The sequence below is a fragment of the Stigmatopora argus genome, chromosome 6 (assembly GCF_051989625.1).
Source record: "Stigmatopora argus isolate UIUO_Sarg chromosome 6, RoL_Sarg_1.0, whole genome shotgun sequence".
Lineage (NCBI taxonomy): Eukaryota > Metazoa > Chordata > Actinopteri > Syngnathiformes > Syngnathidae > Stigmatopora > Stigmatopora argus.
In genome coordinates this window covers 6,761,603-6,782,786 of record NC_135392.1, presented here as the reverse complement: position 1 = coordinate 6,782,786, position 21,184 = coordinate 6,761,603, and the positions used below count along the sequence as shown (strand labels likewise).

At 39.9% G+C, this 21,184-nt stretch overlaps 1 protein-coding gene across 6 annotated transcripts in view; it reads right to left on the bottom strand.

The window, feature by feature from the left end:
- Nucleotides 1-172: 172 nt before the first annotated feature.
- Nucleotides 173-21,184, bottom strand: part of dip2bb (disco-interacting protein 2 homolog Bb) — a 29,899-nt gene continuing 8,887 nt past the window's right edge. The window contains exons 2-40 of one of the 6 annotated variants that reach the window (XM_077602429.1): nucleotides 18,522-18,593; nucleotides 17,427-17,579; nucleotides 15,979-16,104; nucleotides 15,562-15,885; nucleotides 14,781-14,927; nucleotides 14,623-14,640; nucleotides 14,100-14,219; nucleotides 13,677-13,874; nucleotides 13,418-13,509; nucleotides 12,676-12,786; nucleotides 12,468-12,591; nucleotides 12,094-12,203; nucleotides 11,627-11,729; nucleotides 11,476-11,540; nucleotides 11,201-11,294; nucleotides 11,015-11,134; nucleotides 10,830-10,944; nucleotides 10,439-10,578; nucleotides 10,223-10,359; nucleotides 10,064-10,144; nucleotides 9,858-9,985; nucleotides 9,327-9,441; nucleotides 8,739-8,940; nucleotides 8,466-8,578; nucleotides 8,224-8,247; nucleotides 7,432-7,512; nucleotides 7,211-7,334; nucleotides 7,011-7,132; nucleotides 6,601-6,712; nucleotides 6,292-6,401; nucleotides 5,637-5,767; nucleotides 5,178-5,346; nucleotides 4,923-5,093; nucleotides 4,749-4,810; nucleotides 4,491-4,548; nucleotides 4,174-4,248; nucleotides 3,921-4,095; nucleotides 3,714-3,837; nucleotides 173-2,968 (exon numbers count right to left, since the gene is read on the bottom strand). In XM_077602429.1, coding sequence (XP_077458555.1) covers nucleotides 2,716-2,968; nucleotides 3,714-3,837; nucleotides 3,921-4,095; nucleotides 4,174-4,248; nucleotides 4,491-4,548; nucleotides 4,749-4,810; nucleotides 4,923-5,093; nucleotides 5,178-5,346; nucleotides 5,637-5,767; nucleotides 6,292-6,401; nucleotides 6,601-6,712; nucleotides 7,011-7,132; nucleotides 7,211-7,334; nucleotides 7,432-7,512; nucleotides 8,224-8,247; nucleotides 8,466-8,578; nucleotides 8,739-8,940; nucleotides 9,327-9,441; nucleotides 9,858-9,985; nucleotides 10,064-10,144; nucleotides 10,223-10,359; nucleotides 10,439-10,578; nucleotides 10,830-10,944; nucleotides 11,015-11,134; nucleotides 11,201-11,294; nucleotides 11,476-11,540; nucleotides 11,627-11,729; nucleotides 12,094-12,203; nucleotides 12,468-12,591; nucleotides 12,676-12,786; nucleotides 13,418-13,509; nucleotides 13,677-13,874; nucleotides 14,100-14,219; nucleotides 14,623-14,640; nucleotides 14,781-14,927; nucleotides 15,562-15,885; nucleotides 15,979-16,104; nucleotides 17,427-17,579; nucleotides 18,522-18,593 — 4,799 coding nt within the window. In that variant the 3' untranslated portion in view covers nucleotides 173-2,715. Of the gene's footprint in view, nucleotides 2,969-3,713; nucleotides 3,838-3,920; nucleotides 4,096-4,173; nucleotides 4,249-4,490; nucleotides 4,549-4,748; nucleotides 4,811-4,922; nucleotides 5,094-5,177; nucleotides 5,347-5,636; nucleotides 5,768-6,291; nucleotides 6,402-6,600; nucleotides 6,713-7,010; nucleotides 7,133-7,210; nucleotides 7,335-7,431; nucleotides 7,513-8,223; nucleotides 8,248-8,465; nucleotides 8,579-8,738; nucleotides 8,941-9,326; nucleotides 9,442-9,857; nucleotides 9,986-10,063; nucleotides 10,145-10,222; nucleotides 10,360-10,438; nucleotides 10,579-10,829; nucleotides 10,945-11,014; nucleotides 11,135-11,200; nucleotides 11,295-11,475; nucleotides 11,541-11,626; nucleotides 11,730-12,093; nucleotides 12,204-12,467; nucleotides 12,592-12,675; nucleotides 12,787-13,417; nucleotides 13,510-13,676; nucleotides 13,875-14,099; nucleotides 14,220-14,622; nucleotides 14,641-14,780; nucleotides 14,931-15,561; nucleotides 15,886-15,978; nucleotides 16,105-17,426; nucleotides 17,580-18,521; nucleotides 18,594-21,184 lie in introns of all 6 variants that reach the window. The other 5 variants (XM_077602428.1, XM_077602431.1, XM_077602432.1 and 2 more) reach the window with 5 other exon arrangements.

Sequence of the window (21,184 nt, the reverse complement as noted above, 5' to 3'; positions counted from 1 at the left end):
GCGCCCCATCTGACTGGGAGAAGCAAGTCACTTCAATAGAAAATGCAATGTATTTACTCATTGCCCTGACAACAACAAAGTCTGCAAACTGAGAACTTATTTCATCATTTTGTGGCATATTTCCTGGCACAATAGCGAGTACTATCCCTTTAATGAACACAGGCTCCCCCTGGATGATTAAATGCTTTTCTTTATTTTTGTATTATTATACAGTATAAAACAAAGCACAACTGAGCAAATTAAAAATTAAGTGAGAGCAAACAAAAGGGGTGCACCACCTGGATTTCTGGACCACATTGAGTTGAACTGCATCCTTTAGTGTAATCACACATTTATGGACCAGTATAGAAGTAATCAAATACTACTTAATATTTATACAACATGCGAGGGGTGCTTACACAATATTAACAAAACAACTCGAGAGATATTAACATCGCGTAAAGTACTTTAGAGATGTGATTGGATGCTTAAGTCAATTTTTAAAAAAAATTATTAACTTCGCTGACCAGACAGTGCAAGATTGAACAAAACGGCACTGTTAGCAGGTTTGCATAGTGTGTAGGAACCGAAGGAGAGCAGGAAGCCAAAATAAGATCTAAACTTTTAAGTAATGCATGTAAAATGGCCATGGTAAGCATCAGCTCTTCTTCAGGTTGTTCTTAATATTGTATATGAGATGATTTGCACCATAGGACCTCTTGGTCCATCCCTGTGTTAGCAGAGTTTGGTTCCCTGAATACATACATATCTATATAGCAATACTATATACATTATATAAATATATATGTGTCTCCCACTGACATTTGCCTCCATCTGAAAAAGATGCATTTTTTTCTTTTTGTCATGCAAACATCCTATTGCAAAAGTCGAATGCACCGTTAAAGCAAGGGTGAAACCAAAGGACAATTATTAGATTTGGAAACTTTGTAATGCATTCAGCAAAACATGACACAGGGATAATAAAACATCTTAAAATGACATACAGATTGCGCAGAGCGCTGCGTTTCCAAGGTTAGAGCTAGCAGTGGAATGTTCAACTTTGTGTTCATAAGGTTGCAAGCAACACATCTAAATAACCACTGTTTAAAAGAGTTCCTGACCAAGATGCTTGTATTTTCCAATACAAAGCCCGTAAAACTGATGGCAAAAAGAGTACAAGAAACGGATATACAATAACAGTTCAGTTGCACATGCGTCTAAACGTAAATGATTTCTTTGCCCTCCTTCAAAGGATTTTAGTTGTGTTTTGCAAGCGCTTACAAATGAAGACTCCAATTACGGAACAACTTGCTGTTGTTAACTAGTCCCACCAGAAACCTAACAAATGTAAATGAATCTTGAAAGCGTCCTACAAATACAACAGACATTTCAATGACCTAAAAATGGAAAAGAAAGGATTTAAATTGATACCATCCAATATAACATTATGAAATTTGGTGCATTTAATTTATTCATAAAATAACCCGTCAGCCTATAAACAGTCTGCCAACGTCTATAGATCTTTAATTGCTTATCATCTGCATGTGCACACATTGTTGCTCATTGTCGGCCCGTGATTGGCCAAACAAGACAATGTAAAGAGCTTTCAGTGCTGTGACATTAGGAAAGCGCGTTCTTAGTGCTGCTCATTTACAATTAAAAAAGTTTTTTTTGCAGTCTTAAATGGCGACAGGCATCTTTGTAAACTCGCGAGCGCTCCAAGCCAGATTATGTTCCTGAAATGTTAAGTCATAGTGCCTTTCTAAAAAAATATAAAGTCGCTGTTTTCAAAGAATGTGCAACATCCTTAATGTATCGTGTCTAGTGATGATTTACAGATATTCCAAACCGTACTGCAAAAAACATTAAACTTTTTCCATCTTATTTACAATCTTTCTGCTACTATCTTACAGCCGAGTCAACCATTTAGGATTCATCGGCTGATGAGTGTCAATTTTATACATTTGTACACCTAAACATCTTCATAGTCATTAGAGTATTGAAAATACACTTTAAAGTACAGTACAGGGCTTTTTCTTTTTCTTTTAAACCTTTGGCTGTGTGTCGGGATTGCCAATCAAAAGCAAAGGAGAATAAACAGCCATTAAAAATAGTTTTTTTTTTTTTCAAATGAGTTAAAGGAATGTATGGCTGTAAGTTTATAAGGCAGGAAATATAGGGCAGGAATGCTAAGAAAAACATTTGGCATCAATATCTTAGGACATGTAAGCTAAATATGAAAAGACGAGCAGTTCTTTACAGAATTGCTGTCAAAAATGATCTTTTCTAATAAAGGAAGAAAACCCGATTGAGGGAAATGATACCAACTCAGCACATGCATGTGTGTGCACTTGTTTAAATGCTGCATGTAAAAAAGATTTCAAGTTTAAGATTAGCTCTTTGAGTCAGTGTCGCCACTAAGAGGTTGATGGTAATTAAAAGTTTTTGTTTGCTTGCTTCTTAAAGGCAATCAGACGGACTTTCAAAAGTTGTGGATGGCTCGCTACACCCAAGGTTATAAGTAAAAAAATGACTTTTTGGGGGAGGGGGTAGACTTGTAATGGAAAGCTCCTAGCAGCTTGGTGTCGCTGCTGCCGAATAATTTGCACAAATCTATCACTAAAACACAGTGATTATCCAAACATGACAGGTCAAGTCACAGACATGCAGTGAGGCTTCACATGGGATCCCGTGACAGTAAACGCCGAGCCGGCCGGCCCAGGGCACCAGTAGCTCTTACATATTGTACGCAACGTAGATGGGATCCAGCTGGTCAGCCAGGAATGAGTCCCGAAGGTGCATGCGTTGCTTCTCCCCCCTGGAGTTGATGGGGATGACCCCGGGGTCCACAATGACAACCACACCCACAATGAGATGGTGCTCCTCCAGGACCACGTTTGTTATAAGAGGGACCAGGTCCAGAGCGTCCTGTTCTGAGCCACACAGTTCCGACACCACAACCAGAAGGTTGGTCCATGTAAACACAGCACTGTGGATAGCAAGATTTAAAGATTATATTGGTTTACTTCCTGCAATCTTTGGACTAATACAATGTAGACTTGTTTTCAAAACAGCATGTTCCCGTTACAGGTGTATAATGTATGATCGTCTTTCTTTAAAAAAATCTGTTTTAACAACCGACAGGTGAGTAAATTTTTTTTTTGTGTGAAGCAGTACTTGGTATGGCTTTTAATTTGAAGTTGGTCCACAACTGCGGTCGTGCTATTTCCATTTGCTAGTGGAAGGGAGTCTTGTAATGTTGAAAAAAATTGCTTGCGAGTACTCCAGAACGATCACAATACCATTCATGCACAAGCTTTTTACATGATTTTTTTGTTGCTTAAATGTTATTATAGTCATATAGGATTGGTCTCAGCAGCCCAGTGGCGCGAGTGGTTCGCGCATCAGCCTCACAGCTCTGGGGTCCTGGGTTCAAATCCAGGTCGGTCTACCTGTATGGAGTTTGCATGTTCTCCCCGGACCTGCGTGGGTTTCCTCTGGGTATTTAGTTACACATACTGTTAGTGTCTCTGTAACGTGCAATATAATTTGGTAATCACAGGATAAAGAATACATGTCTGCTGGTATTGGTTAACTGTGGGTCATTGAAAAAACGGTACATTGGATCACTCGTATTTCACGGTATCACTATATTCCACACTGTTTGGTGTAGTGAAAACTAACCTTTTTTTTACACGAACCAAAAAGGCACTGAAATAAATAAATCTTCTCACCTCTCAGCGATACTTCGATGGGCACGAGACACTGATGTCTCAATATCAATGGGGTGGTAACGCAGCCCTCGAAGCTCCAAGGTCTCATCCAGTGAGCCCACCACAAAAAGAGCATCATGCCGATCTGAGCATAACAACGCCATCTTGTTACCTTGTTTAAAATCTATTACTTACCATTTAGATGAATTGTGTGAGCGCTTATTTTACCTCCACTGGCATCCAGAAGCTCAGTCCTCTTCACAAAGCCCAAGTATCCAGTCCTGGCCCATAAGGTCTGAGGGTCTCCAAAGCTCAGCTTGGTGTTAAAGTGGTCCGCTTGTAGACTCTCCTCGCCATAGATGGTATAATATCCACTTGCATTGTGAGGGCTGTTCACCCAAATCTGTAAGAAAGAGGCTCATGATTGGTCACCAATCACTTTAATAGTGGTGCTGCCAAGAACTGAAAATGTTGAGGCTACTTCTCCGAGATGAGAGTCTCCAAGTGGTCCCCTGGTCTCTGGATTTACGATTATGACTCTGACACCTGGCAATATCTGGATAACAATAACAACTTACAGTCACAAAATGAATCACTTTGAAGTACAATTAAAAAAAAAATTCCCCCCAAGTCTTTGTTAAAAGCTCCATTTATGAAAGCTGACTAAAACACTCAATTGTCGCCAATATTTGTACCCTGATGCTTTTTCGACAACTACCTCAAGAACTGGTTTATAATTTTTTTTCACTTGCCATTAACCAATAAGAGCATTAAGAAACACAGAATACAATAAATGACCTTGCCAGACTCCATCAGAGGAAGACTTTGAGGTGCTCCTCTCTCCACCAGCCTCACTCTGAAATGACATAACATTCAAATTGTCACTTAATTGGCAGTTTACATGGCCAAAAACATAAATCCACTGGTTGCAAGGCCTTCTAAATGGCTAACTTAAACATACTTTGTATAAAGAAAAAATGGACTATCTTTGAAGTTACTATGTTGATTTTTTTAAAGAAACATTTAAAAAGGCATGGGGATCAGCGATAATGTTACCTGTCATGGCGGAGGGACTTCATGTCCACGTAAACTGTGCAGGGATCAGGACCTGTGGTACCCTACCACAAAAACACACGCATATAATGTGTTACATAAGTCATGTAATGCACCAGATTGTTGTTTACTGAAGATATGGACCGGCTATTTTGACATACAGTGAAGCTGACCTACCTGGAGGCAAACAGCCAGGTTAACCCTAGAGCCAAAAGCAGTACTGACAGCTCTGGTTGACAATCCCAGATCTTTAAACAGCTTGGAAAAGGAATGTGTGAGGGCCAGGCGAGGGCGCTCCTCTGCAATCACCACACAACTCCGCACACATGATAGATTGACTCCACGGGCCTTAAAAAAAAAAGAAGTCATGATCAATTTTAAAACGAGAACAAAATTGTATTCCACTTCCACTATATAGATGGAGGCTTGTACCTTGAGCAACTCTGTTTGCGTGCCTAGCCCTTTAGTGCAAAATTCCATGACAGAGTAAGAGCAAAAGGTGTCTCTGACGCGGTACTGACTGAGGGTGCTTAGCCACAGAGACAAACAGCTCTCCAGCTCAAAAGGAGGTATGAGGATGGATTGGTGACCTGAGTAAACACTGCAGGAACATAAATCAAAGCATAATAAGAGGATGTCATACGCTTTAGTTAAAAGATCCACACAACAGGTAGGACTTGGCCATCTGGCAAAAAAAAACAACTTTTTTTTTCATATAATCCAATATTGATCATTTAAAAAAAAAGAACTTCATTTTAATATAATTTTTCATTCAAACATTTAAATATTCTGTACTGAAAGTGTGAAATCAAGAATGCAAGTTACATTTTTATCTACATACATAGCAATTGTTATACAGCACAAAAAAAATGCAGCTTTTATTTACTGTACCTAGCGAGGCACCACAGGACAAAGCCCAGACCACAATAAGGATCGAGGCAGATGGCGATTTGGCGAGAAGAGTAGAGCTCACATTGCAGCTTTATGGAGCGACATAGTGCACTGACTGCCGCATGCGAGATCTGAAGAACGGAGACATTAGTGAACAACAAATAGCAGTAAGGAATCATGGTATGCTGTTATTTTGAACATAAACATTGCACTTAAATATAGGGGGGGGGGGAACTAAAAAAAATGTCTTCAATATTGTACTTACAAGCAAAATACAACAGAATTCTGCTTGACAATTGCATAGGATTAAATTAAAGTAAAATGTTACATTACACATCGTGTGAACATTTAATTCAGTAGGTGTTTATGAACCACCAAAGGTGTCTCGTGGACCATTACTGTAACACTTATCACACTGTAGGAATCACTATGAATGGGAAAAAGTATTGGGACACCTTTTCATTATACCCCAGAGTATAATAATAAAATAAAAACAATAGTTTGAGTTTTGGTTGCCATAACAGACATTTTCTTTGCACACCAAATGAAGTCATACATGTTGGACTTCAAGGGGCCAAGCTCAGTATTTAGCATGTAGTTCTTCTCAAACTTTTCTGAACGTATGAGGTGTCTAACTTGGATAGTGTCCTCTCACCTTTACCCCAGTGAGCATCCCTGTCGTAGAAACGCTGAAGTCCAGATACGCTATCATCTCTGCTGTGGGTGGCTTATAAATTTGAGGAGGCCGACGGCGAGGAAGGTCATCTGCAATCAACAACAAAGACATTTAGCAAACATGATACTGTAAAACCTCTCCTGATTGCTAATGTTGGAGATAAACCCTTAAAAAAATCTGTCATATCACATAAAGTTAAAATGAAATAATACATATTTAACACTGGCAGACCCAAAGGTGAATCAGTTGGTGCACTCTTGTTAATAAGAAGAATTCCATGTAGCTTACCAGTGTCAATTATTGTTGGCCAGGTTTTAATGTTTACAGATGCAGCAGCCTCTTTGGAGCGCAGTACCCGCATGAGATTTTGAGTTGTGAGGATACAGGCAGCTTTACTGACCTGGTGACAACCACATATTAAATATGAGCACAATTCATGTAAGACACACTTTTGAGGGTTTATTAAAATATAACTCAAACCTTGTCCAAATATTTACCATCCACAATAGTGAGTAGAATTACACAAGCTGAGATTCAATACAAAAAAACTGGGGTGTATAATTACACTATATACCTAATTAGTTAAATAGTTATTAAGATATTTGTCCCAATTTCTTAAGGCTAAAGGATATTTTTTTCTTATTTTTAACCGATCGACCATGTAAACAACTAAAGTTTTATAATCCCAAATAACATACATCAATGATCATGCGGACTGTAGGCAGAGTGGCTCCCAGGTTCTGAGGGTGTGGAGGTCTCACATTTACAGGTACGCAGCCAGCGTAGAGGCAGCCGTAAAATGACGCGATCAAGTCAATACCTTCCAAAATATGGGGGAAAAGAATAATTAGGAAATGAACCAATCAATACAATGGGAATAAAAAGCATCAGGATCTACCAGGAGGGTAAAGCAGAACAACATTCTCTCCAGTGTTAATGCTGCCTTTCTCCATAAGTGCAGCAGCAATTTTCTCAGCTCGCTTGTGAAGCTGAACACAGGTTGCCGTGCTCACAACAACACCCTGCAGGGTAGGAAGGCATCACCAAGAAAAATATTTCAGACATGAAAATGCTTTAAAGATTGTTCAATGATCAATCAATCAGATGACAAATTCCTACCTTGGCATTAAGAAGTACATAGAGGACATGATCTGCATCTGTCTGTGCCCTCCACTGCAAAGCCTCCGTCAAGTATTGATGCTGCGGGGAAAAATATTCACTTTAATTGTAGCTCAATTTTACCGCATTAAATGAAGAGAGCACAGCCAGCAGTCGATACATTAAGTACACCTGCACATGATAATGCAATCTTAAATTTGACAAAAATGATAATGTTCCCTTTTGAGTGGCACTGTCAGAGAGGTATTAATTAATTTAACAATGTGTTTATGATTGTGATTGTACAACGACATTACATCATCGTACCAATACGATGAAGGGCAGCTTGATATCATTGCAGACCATAACCACTTCATTAAACACATTGTTAAAGTAAGAATTTTCCAAAAGCAAATGCGTGCTTGTCTAGGATCCCGTTAGAATGTGTAGGTGTACGTAAAGACGTTTCCTGTGAGTCTTCAGCTGGGACAAAAACCCAGATGAGACTAAACTTTATACACCTATGGACACAAAACAAGAGCTGCTGCATTCCTGAACATACAGTTGCATAGCATTGAAATTTTAATATCCAAGTATCAAACACTCAGAAAAAAAGAATCCATCTTTTAAAGAAATACTTGGATATTTTAAACCAAGTTTAAAATAGCGTAGGTGAGTTTAAAATGCACATCGTTCTGCATGTGTCAGGCAAAAACACAAGCAAAAAAAAATGTAAGCACGATACAGGAAAGGCAGAGCGTGGCAAAAATAAACGGGTATGAGCAAGAAGCTTTAAGGGGCCATAATCCTTACCATGACGGTGGGCCACATACAGAGCTACAGTACATCCACAAAGAGAAGTAAAAACAGAGAGAAAGTAGTAGTTTTTTTTTTTTACATCTCAGTCTGACCTGTGGCCTACAACAGTCTCTGTGGCTAATGGTGAAACATCAAACTGATGATACATATGTTGAATAAATAACTACTTGAACCTCTGAGAATGGTTAAAGACGTTTAAAAGTCAGCAGCCGCATTACAGCGGGAGGCTAATCTACCTTCCGAATGAGATCCTGGTCTTCAATCATGCCGAGCTCTCTTCCTGCTGCCTGGGCGATCCTCTTCCCAGCCACTAGGTTTCCCACCATCACAGATGCCGGACCAACACCAACTGTTGGAAAGATTTTAATCATTTACTTTCTTGATGCATTTATTTACTGCATTTCAAATGCATGTCAACTTCACAACACAGCATTTGTGGGAGTTGAAAAAAAAGCCAACTGACCACCAAATTCATCAGCTAACTAAAGACGAATAAAAAAAACACATACCTGGCTGCTTCTGACGAGGTTTAGGCAGGTTGGTGACACAAGTGTGTGGACACATAAGGATGTTGCAAGGGTGAAGGTTGCCCTCTAAGAAGAACTGCTTGGTGTCTGATATGTGGATGCCCCCCAGAGGTGTTTTGGGTAAAGTGTTTGCTGGGACTAAAGCCAGGCAGTAGAGGCCGACTTGGTGGATACTGTCAATTGCCTGTAAGAGGGATGAAATGCTCACTACTTTATAACAGCACATTGACTTTTTGAAGGTGGAAGGTTGCTGTGGTAAGAGGTAGCGGTGGTTGTATTCATACTATAACGTTATACTTATTATAACCGACAACTCCATATTCTTAGACAATCTCATTAGATATCTAGCATATTCTAAGGATGTATATACACATGGATCCCAGGAGCCTGATTTTAAAAAAAAGTTTTGGATCAGGGCTCATAAACTAAATGAAGATTTATTGTTATCTGAAGATTAGGAGGGTTTTCTGTTGTATCTAAAATGCATGTAATATGTTAAGTACATATACATATAACACTGATATGACAATGAGAACAAATTAAAAACATAAATCCGGGGAGGGCTAGTACCTGAAGTACCCGGCTCATCCATTGGAAGCTATCCTCCTCACTGGCGTCTGGTCTCTGCTCAGCCACAATTATGACTCTCTCATCATAGAAAACAGTGACTGAAAAGACAGCAATCCTGATACACAAGAGGACATTAATAGAAATTGGAAATCAATGCCATTTCAAATATATTGTTAAAAAAGATATCACTTTAATTAAGCCAACAATGGAATTATTTAGGGGCAGCCCAGCAGCTGAGTGGTTTCCCCCACAGTCTAAGTTGCCCCTAGGTATGAATGTTAGCATGAATAATTGTCAGTCAATAGCTTTGCGACTCAGTTTAATGTAAAAAGTGATTAAGGACAAAAAAAATCATTAAAATTACAATATGGTAATAATGGTCTAAGTTGTAAGCATGGTTGTCAACTTTGCCTCAAAATGTTACTCATCTCCTGTGCAAGTATACTGCTACAGTGCAAGTGCAGTGAGCTACAACAGCATCTAAGCAAAGTCAAAACAGTTGCATGATCCAGACCACACTCCAAATCTCACCTCCCACGATACACAGTCTTGACTGGCTCCACGGCTAGTGCGGTGGCCACTAGGTCATCGGCATTGTGTCTCCGTCCGCTCACTGGGAGCAGACCCTCCATTTTGCCGACAACAAAGATCAAACTTCCCTGTGATTCCAAAGAGCGTTGTTACAATGTTAGGTGGGCTTATATTATCACAGCTATGATAAAATATTTTCAACTCACAGGCCCAACAAAGCCCAGGAGTCCGGACCGCACGAATGGAATTTCTCCGATGGGAACTCCATTAGCATTGACCGGTATTACCTGAGCAAAAGAAGAGAAATGATGGGCAAAGGCATGATGAAATTCATGAGGGGTGGAATTTTAACACCACATTAATACCTCAAAAGTATTTTTTGTGACTCCAGGTAAGCCATAGTACATGGTGCCTCCAGCCCGGGAGTTGATAATGATCTCGCCTATCTCGTCTGTTTTACACAACTGAGGGGGTCCGTCTGGTTTGACTATGCACATTAGAGCTAAATAAAAAGGAGGGGAAAAGGATATTGTTTATTTTCGCTGTTTTAATTGGCCCATACGTTTGTACTCTATCCTCACCTCCTGGCATGACATGGCCTACATCTTGCACAGTGAGAGCTGAGTTCTTGTCCTCCGTGTTGACCCTGATGACACCATGGCTCAGGCCGCCCAGGGAAAGGACTGCACGAGCAGGAAGGGGTGCACCAGGTAAACCGGGTCTACATATAAGAGGGTTCATGGAACAATTATTAGTCATCTGCGACACAATCATGGACTGACGAGCAGAGGAAAATGTCTTTTTGATTTCTTTAGGTCATAATGGGTAATCTACACTGGAGTTAGTAAAGGTGGGTTGTAAAAACAAGTTAACTAGCAACCTGTACTCATGCTGGAAATCAGTTGACATAGGCTCCAACTCCAGCAAGTGCTATAGCAAATGGATAGATGCAAAGGTCGGTTAGTGACACACCTGCGTATTGCTACTGTCATTGCCTCAGGGGATGTGGCACAGGGACAGATGACCTCAGGCTTCAGGCCGTGGGATTGGAAAACATTAAGGAAGGCATCACAGGAGGAAACCGACCCTGCAAATATAGCCATGAGCAACATAGGCGGGGGATTGTATGTGCAAGAAAGATCATAAGGATTTCTCACAGGGGTTGGCGCCATCCGCAACAATCAGCATACGCAATGATACTAGGCTGATGTCCCTCTGCTCTCGGTGGGCCATCATGGCCCAGTGCAAGTCCCGACACTTCACCAAAGCTAAACGGGCTGTGGAACAATAGTTTGCGTATTTCTGCATCCTGAGTAAGTAATGATAAAGAGCTAGATTTTTACCTTTGTGAATGTAAACTCTCTGCACCCAGGAGAGAGGACACGCCTTCATGACTGCATATGGAACACTGATAGTGTGGATTCTGTTCATCACGGCCTGTTATCAAAGCACACCTAATGTCACATCTCATCATGCACCCAGATATTTTACTTTGACAGTAGATCTAAAAGCTTGGGCCAACATTCCTTTGGTTCTATTATTAAGTCTGAACAGTACTATTAAACACTATGTTGTGAAGTCTATCATTATACCTTGGTAACGGTGCACACCGACTCACCGTGAGAACCCCATGCCAGAGACCCATGTCCTTCTTACAGTCTAAAACATTCACTAATGTTTCACCTGTGACGGATAAATATAGGACATTAAACCCATACTGCCGGTAATTGGTGAAAAGATCACAACTAAGCAAGACCTTGCTGACTCACCTTCGCAGTAGTTGCAGGCCTGGGTCAGCGCCTGGCAATGGGTCAGCATGGCAACCTTTGAGACTGCCACACCGACCACTGTGCCCTCCTTATTTGCTTTGTACTGTGGAACGATGGAGAGAAGAAGCATTATTTGAATGAGCCTATTTTTTAAAAAAATATTTATTGGTGAGCATCGTTTTGCATTTTCATGTGAATTCCAAATGATTGCACCCAGAGTACTCTGACTTTCTCCAATAATTTTCAAATAAAAATGTTTCATTAATTGTTAATTCATTCTAAATGGTAAATATTGAGTATAAATAGTAGTCTTTTTTATATGTGCCCTGCATTGAACTGGTGATCATCCAACCTGGCACCTATGGTAAATTTGGAAAAGTGTGCAACTCACCACTGGGCCTCATGAAGCCAAGCAAAATAGACAAACAATGGATAAAGAAAAAAAATGAGAAGAGCAGTTTTGTCACCTCTATGTAGGCAGGGTCTGTGTTGGCTGTCGGGATGTGCGGCTGCCAGTCTTTCGAAGGCTTGGTCAGGTACTTTGAGTCTGTAATCACCCACTTCATTCGAGGCCATCCTAACAGCAAAAAAGTGAAGTACGTTTATTTAAAGATAAACCTAGCAGAATGGCAACATTGCTGTCAGAGATGATACTTTTATTCTCTTTTTTCTTGCAACATTTTAAGTGAGTAGTCAAGTGTTTTCTTATAGTGTTTGACGAGTATGACTACCATTCTGACATTGGATGACAACTGCTTGTCGATGAATGATTTCTTGATCAAAGGATCGGAGACAAACATTAATCCTTACTGCTGTTATAATTTTATAACCTAGGACTAACCTTTGAACTGCATTATTTCTCCAGCGGGGGTCTTAGGTAAACCCTTCAGACATATCTCACTGGTGAGCGCCAGGCCCACACCACAACTCCCCAGAAGAAATCCGACCTGGCTTATGCCTGCATCCTGGATGTTCAAGAGACACATACACAACAGCAAATGTTAATTTTCTTTTTTCTAAGGCACAAAGACATTTAATGAACACCTCACCTTGCGTGAGAGTGGCACCTCTATTGGAACAGGAATAACCTCAGCCAGGAGGCAGCCATAAAAAGCTACCCAAAACATACCAGGGTCACTGTTGGGGTACACGAGTGCTACCTGCAAAGCCATTAATTGTAAAGTATGTTGGTGATTTTGAAAAATAGAAAATACAAACAGCCTAAAAATATATTAAATAATGGTTATTGTAGAAAAAAAGGGAAAAAAACACCCATATTTGTCTGTCAGTTAACATTGTGCAAGAATTTGGACATAAAGAATAGACGATGATGAACATTTTCTCTTTCCAATACATTCATTCATATTCCGTTCTGCTTACCCTCACTATAGTTGTTTGCACAAACATAACTACGGTCAATTTTCAGAACTCAATCAGCCTAATGTGTGTGTGTGTTTGGGATGTTTTGGGATGTGAGAGGAAATCAGAAAATTCATACAGGCAAGGGGAGACCATCAAAAGACCACATAAGAAGTCCAGAACCTGGGATTAAACCCCTGACCTCAGAGCACAGCTGTGCTAACCACTGAAACCACTGTACCGCCCCACTGTCCAATATTTGTTAAAAAAAAAAAAGAATTGCATTAAAATACATGGCACTATTCGACAAAGTTAAAAGAAAATGTAATATTCTAGTAATCTGCTATAGAACAAATCAAACCCAAAAAGCAATTAATTAACGTTTTCTTTTATTGTGGATGTAATGCGTGAATGAGTCATTTGTATTCTCACCCTGTCCCCAGGTTTAAGAATTTGCTCATTTTTGGTGCCCAGCTTGTTTAGGAGAGTGTATGCAAGTTTCACACTGCGACTCCATAGCTTCCCTAAATAATGGAGAGATGGAAAGGGAAAGGATTATTCATTTAAACGCTGCCAAAGAAAAATGCTTTAATAACAGAGGCTAAAATGAATAGCCATAATTTAAGGTTCAACTTGAGTTGCTTCCATATATATTTTCTCAATATTCTGAATAAATACTGTCAGGTCTCACCATAAGTTAGCGTGTAGAGCGGTTTGCCGGTGATGTCGAGAGCTGTGAGGGCAGGACTTTTCCCCTGCGTGGCCCCCCATCGGGCCAATGCAGCCTGCAAGGCTGGGGGCCAGTTACTGACCACACCCAAAGGCTCACCCTTTACTGGGATGATCTGACGGCCCTCTGGCTTGGGTGTGTTGGGGTCCGGCTGTGGAACTGAGTATACCAGAATTTTAAATAAAAATTTGAATGAAAAAATGATTTTTCCCCCAAACGTATTCACAGGCATCAAGTTTGAAAACTGAAATATTGTATATTAAAGACAACGAGCACATTTGAATTTCAATATACTTGTATAATGACAATAAAAGCGTTCAATACAATTCAATTTACTGTTTTGTATGTGCATCACGTATGAAATGATCAACTTTGGAGTCTCACCTTCTACTATCTCTTCCGAGTCATCAGTGAAAAACTCACTAAGTGGGGGCCTCTTTGGTCTTTTCAGTGTGTTGAGAAGTTGCTGGATCTTAGTGGAAACCCTGCTATTCACTGGAACTCCTACAAGGCCAAGGGACAGAGGTGATGGAGGGTTGGGTGAAATCGCAGGGGACAGTTATACACATTCTTGTGCACACATCGCACACTAACAATTCTATAGCTGTTGTTTATTTGAAAGTATCAAATCACAGTCTGCTGCTCCCCAGCCCATCAAATGTGAGCTATAATACATTTATTTTGGATTCATTGTTGTAAAGTCTGGGACTGAAAAGCAGCACACGTTGATTGGGATCATCACAAGGAAAACGAGGTGAGAGTGGGGTCAAAAGTGTTTTTGGACTGGGCCTGCATGTCCACTGTGTCTTTCAATTTCTATATGCAGTAAATGCACACAATAGGGAGAAATAGGGTAAAAACGGCTGAGACAAGGCTGCGGACAATATACATGAAGGGATTTCCTTACTCTGGAGATTAATTCTTCCTATCAGCCAGTCAAAAACATGTGACAAGGCAGAAAAACAATGAGAACAGAAAGTCCAATTAATGGCACAGTCAGAAAGATATAGAGTCAGCCTGGGGTAAAGCAAACGCAAACAAAAAAATCACGAGCTGGTCGATTACCGTCTGCAGTCTCCATCATGCTGGAACGGCTCTGCCCTCGATTCATCCCACGGACTGTTGCGTTTGAAGGCAAGTCAACTCGGGGGCCTCTGGGTGGAAGTGCGACAGCGGTCACATCTGGAGGCGGAACGCTGTTCTCTGGGGGGACTGCTATTACAATGACAAAGGACATTTCAGAGACAGACGCTTCTGTATGCGTATATTGACTTTATAGTAATAATTGCCCTATGAAGTTTGATCTGGATTTGGTCACACTCATTTGCAGCTTTTTGGCACATTTTCAAATTCAAGTCTATTTTCAGAACTTGAAAAAAGATTTACTCAAATTTGCTTCACTTAGTATGGGAACTGGACGTGGGTGCTCTCAAAGTACTGTTTAAAGAGATTTAGAAATATAGTCGGTAACATTTTATCGCTTTTTCAAGCTCATTAGAAAGTCATTGGGTGGAGTTTTTGAAATTTGAGACAGGGTGGCAATTTTAAGGATTGAAGGGACAAGTGTAGAATGAATGATGTTAGTCATGAGAGGGGCAACTGAGGCAGGTTTTAACAATCACTGTAGGACATGGATTGAGGTGACACTAAGTGGGTTTGGACTTAATTATATAAGGTTGCAAATCGATTGGACTGAGAGGAGTGTGAAATTGGAGAGAGGGTTTTGAAAGTTCACAAATAATGCCAATAATACAAATATTAATATCATCATACGCATCATAACACTGTAGGTCCTGACTTTTGTCAAACATGGAATTGTTCAGTTAGACCCACTGTAATGTCTCACCAATGCGACTGTGGGCCATCATGTCGGTGATGGCGGCAGTGTGTGGCGGCGGCTCATGCTGGGGCTGCTGGTGCGGTTGGTACTGAGGCTTGTACAAAGGTTGGTACTGAGGCTTGTACTGAGGTTGAGGCTGGTTGTGATGCTGCGGCTTAGGCTCTGCGTGGGACAAGGTGGATGAGGCTGATGAGGATGTGGACGAGCCCTGGGCAGAGCGGTTGATCCAACAGTCGGGGCTCTGCAGGCTGGGATTAAGCAAAGGGATGGGGACGACGACGGACGACTGCCTGCGCGCTGAATTTTCATCCTCAGAGGCCGAGGATGAGTCTTAGAGAAATGGCGCAGTATTAGATTCAAAGAAAAAACTAAAATTCAACATGAATTTAGTCTATTGTAGCCTTCGTTGCCCTCCACTCCTACCTGGTGGCGTGCGTGTTTCGATGGGAGACGGCACATAGGTTGAACGCCGTTTAGTAGGCATGGGGAGAGCCATTTTTTCTTCTTTATGTTTAGCCAGGGCGGCTTGTACTGCTTCAGAGTGAATATCTGATGAGACATAATAAAAACACATGAAAAACTAACACTAAAATATTATAGTTCAATCTAATATATTTGTTTTCAGGCTTGTTTTATACAATTTGGGGGCTTAAAGTATTTTAAAATGAAAACGGAAAAGATTAAATACAACATTTTTATCTCGCATTTTTAAATTTTGCTTTGCACCCGTTTACATATTTGCAAAGGATTTTGATAATATCCATTAAACTATGTTTTTCAATTCCACAGAGCGACAAAAAAGCTGATTTGTTAGAGAAAGAGCTTTGTATCGGCTGTGTCTTAAAATGTAAGAAATTGTTTTAGTTGTATTAAATCTTTTGTTGGAAGGAACGAACGGAAGGCTGGATTTTTTTGGCTGAAAGTGTGATAACAACAAGAGGAGGCTAACTGTTCTTTAACCCACGCACATAATTACAGATGCTTTCACTTGATGACGCCCACAGGCACATTAGGAGGACTTACATGAGCAGTCACCCATTTACACCAAGCATGGAAGCGACCCACTTGGTGACGCATAGCATCAACTGACTTCATTCAGGCATCAAAAGAGAAAAACAAACTGCAGCTAAGCTTGAGCATTACAATTACATAACTAAAGATCATCTGCACACATTTGAGCTTGCTATGGGAGAAAGGATGACTCCCAACACATCTGGGAGGTTAAATAGAACATCTCCATAGCAATAGAGGATCTCTACTTCCTATGCGTCAATAAAGCTGAGTCATGACTTTTAGCTTCCTTACAAACATTATCTTTTTTTGCTTTCATACAGTCACACCATTTTTTATATAAATAACTAAAAAAAGAACTCCAGTAACATTCAGTTTTAATACCAAATTTGCAGTCCTTACTGCTGCTTCCAATGGGAGTTAATAAAATTTTATACTCTTTCTTTCTCAATAAAAAGAATCAGTGTGATATTTAAAATGTCTTTTTGTTCACATGAGATCTGAAGAGGAAGATAAAGAGAGCTATAAGGTGTGTCTCGTTCTGGAGGGACTTTAATTTCAGTCTCACATCTTCTGTTTTCACTCCACTGGTACTTGGTTTTCCCCTCTAGATCAACATTCCGTTTTTTTTTCCACGAGGCCTCCTCCTACATAACCAGGAAGTGATCTCAGTTTCCAAAGAGGAAATCTCAGTAACCTCACCAGGTGGGTGTTTTTCCTCTGAGGAAAGCATCATTGCCCTTTTCATAAATTCTAAACGAACTAAACATCAAACATACTGTAATTCCACACAAAAGAAATGCCATGTAAACTGTGTTATTTGTCTCACAATATAGAAAATATTATGCCACATTCTGGACCTGATCTGTAGCGGTCATCCCTGGTTCCACCATTGCGATGCGTTTTACGGGACCGTCGTTCACGGTAACGAGATGAGTTTGAGGGGGGAGGCCCGTGGCTGGACGAGGAACTGGGAGCGGGCGGCTGTACATTATTCCTCTGGGGTGGTGCCACTGTCACAAAAATGAAATAGAATATGTTTTACATGTATACATACATACAGTATAGAACCTATGTGATGACTACTGTTAAATGCAAAAATATTGCTCTAAAAAATCCATGCTGGAGCTCAAATATAAAAAAGAAACATCAACATGGCTCATCTTAATACCATCTTCCAGTTTGTGATTATAGAGTAAGCAATGTCCATGTTGAATTTCCATAACGTTCCTATATTTTTGTGGTTCCGCTTTGTGCATCTGTAAATAAATATTTTGTTGTCTGCTCAAGAGGTCCTAACAGTCAAACATACTTGCACAACCATTCATGCTAGTAGCATGGTATCAAGAGAAACCATGCAGAGCAGATATTCAAACCGACAACTTCTGCACGGACACGAAGGACAAACTCATTGCGCTGCATTTTCTTGAATAAATATGAAATATTCATCCATTGTGTGTCTCCAATTTTCTTGGGAAAAAGCCCTTTTTTTCTGTGCGGATGAAAACGTGAGTTTGGTGTTCAAAAAAAGCCCTGATCTCAATGCCATTACACAACTTTGTGGTGAAGGAAGGTTAAAAAAAACAGGACTCATCCAGAAGCAAAAACCTCACAAATTCCTCCACACGTGTTTTTCAGTAAAGGAAGAAAGCTGTTACAGCTGCAATTGAGGATACTCGATATCTAATTTAATATCTCTGGGTTTGTCCGCAAAACATACAAACTTCTCAAATGACAGTGTCTGCTTTGGTCATGATCATAAAATATAAGGAAAAAAAGCCCTGCTTGGTTGTCAGGTATGTGATGTCACTAGGGGGCAGCCGTCCTCAATGCCAGCCTTGTGAAGGAAAATGTTCACTTTTACCATATGCTATTTGTTGGAGAACCTTTATATTTTCAGGGAGCAAAACAATATATGCATGTATATAGCTGGTTAGTGGAAGAAAGCCATTCACCTGGGGTATGGATGATATATGGAGCCAGTAGCTTGGATTTTTTCTTCTCATAGCCCTTCTGTGTGATGTCACCTGTACAAGAAAGAAAAACATTTCATTTAAATCTTTCATCACTAATTTATGAGAATACCATTTGTCATCAATTGCTGTAGATAAGGATTCTCCAATTAGTTCCCAACGATGGCCAAATTATCTCAAGGTTAACCAACACGTTTTTCAGGTTTTATGGACCCGTTTTTCCTTTGAAACAGTAAATTGTTTTAGGTGCAGATATTGTCATCTTTCTGGCGACCAGTTTAAGGGATTGTCCACCTTTTGCCGTCAGTCAGCTGGAATAGATTCCAGCATCCTGTGACCCTGACCATCATAAGCGATGTTGAGAATGAATGAATCTTCTGTCTCTGCTATTATTTGACATTATTGTTACAATTAGTATAACAGTGGATATATTGCTATAGTAATAGATCATGAATCCATGGCGTCCAAGTCTATCTTTAAGGACAGAGTACAAAAACACAATTAAGAGAAAAGTAATCCAATATTGTGCACATTTTGAATGCCCTGGTGTGAGATCCACTTGTTGGCTTTTGGACAGCTAATTTCAGGAAAGGTCGCTCGACCAATAAATTTAAATGCAGCCAAAAGCTGAAACCTAGAATTGGCCTCTTCTAGCATTCAAATTGTATTCCTTCAAAATAATCCCAATTTTTAACAAATGTACCTGTAATCTAATTGTCTTTTTTTCTGTTAGTGTATGGAATGAAGGTTTTTTTTTATAAATATCCTGATTGCATATTACCCAAGCCTGGTTCTGAAATCGCATGACTGAGTTAGTGTCCGGGCCAAACACTTATTAGGCGCAATAGAGACAGAAAATAAAACAGATGGATGACCACAGAAAGATGCTTAAACCTCCAGAGACGGCTGCCGGTGTCATATATGAACGTCGGCTAGAGATTCCAAATGCGACACAAGCGTGAAACAAAACAGCTCTAAATTTGGACATGGACTGAAGAGTGGGAAAAAAAACTAAAGAATTATTCAGAGATACCCTGAGGATCAGAAGACAAGGAAGGCGGGTAACTGAGAAATAACAAGGATGGAAAAGAGATACAGTCAAACAAAGCAGAGGATTGGGTATATATAAACATTTGATCTAAATAGATTAACACCCACTCTATTTGGAAATGTTGTGTTCACTGGACTGAAAAGTGATTGGATCAAGAACCCTGTGAACAAGTGATTAGTGTTTTCTTGGGTCATTACTAATCTTTGGCCTTCAATGGATACCATTCCTTGGTTAAAAAAAAAAAAAGTATGTATACTTATTCTTTAGTTTGAAATAGAGGTAAAATAATTGAAAATTTGAAATTGAATGACTTTATTGTCATTATACAAGTACAATGATATTTAAAGCTTCACCTTAAAGTCCACTCCCTGACACCTAGCCTGGTTTTCAAATACATAAGGTGGGTGGGATACCCTTCATAACCTCCCCCCCTCATGAAAATAAGCAGTGCAGACGATGAATGAATGAAACAATATTTATATATCCTTTCCTGAACACTTAAGCATCAGAACATCTAACAACAGTAAACAGTACCATAAATAATGCATGAACAGAATGGTTGGCCTTCCTCAGTCACATATTTTATTTTTAGCTCATGTGAACAGGCAGTTTCACTGCAGAAGGAGAAGCAAGAGATGGCGTGCTTGGAGGGGGAAGGGCTGGCAAAGCATTAAACGTATCTCAAAGTAATCACTCTTCCATCTGGATGATTTAAAATTCAGCTGTTGTGTATCTCTTCCATGATGGTACGCAGCCTGCATCACAGGCAATTGAGGAGTTAAACTAACTCTATATGTATTGCTCACAAAGGCATATAAACAAGTACAGTGAGCTCATCTCAGGTCATCTAAGGTTGGACTTTGTCAGTATACTCAGATGCTGATAAACATCTAATTTGAATTTTAACCATCAAAACTAAAATGCAGTAACATGAACTGCAATAACAAAATTGCCAAGTTATGGCTTTATGCATGGTAAGCAAAGTTCTATACAGTTATTACAATGCACAAAAGTGAAAATAGGATTTCAGGACAAGCTAGCTAGCCCTTTAGTGACCTGGTTTTAACAAGACAAGAACAATTGTGTGGAAATATAACAAGGTGTGCTGGATGAGTTCCAGGATCGGTGTCACTAAAGCTATACTTGATTGGCCACTTCAGCAAGGAAGAAGGCCGGGGGGATTACGCAGAACCAGGTCAAATGATTAGCATTCTTCTGTAGCAAAAAAAATTGTTGGATGTTCATGGTGTTTTGAGCAGGTGCATTTTTTTGATGAAAAGAAAGTCCAAACACATGTCTCACGATTTGTCTCAAACAATGCAAATCTCTTTGTAGGTGTGCTGGCCCACAAAGAAGGAGAACAATTGCAATTTGTAATTTGAATTTGTAATATACCTTAACTGAACAGACCAGGAACCTGGCTGACAGACTTGATAATCCTTGAGGTATTTTGAACATAGTACCACAATAACATACCGTATGTCTGCACAATGTCTTGCAGCACAAAACTGGTTCCACCAGCAAAATCTGTAACTTAAGATGACCTTTTGTATTTGGGAGAAAATGCTAAGGCGGCAGGGACAGCCAATATATA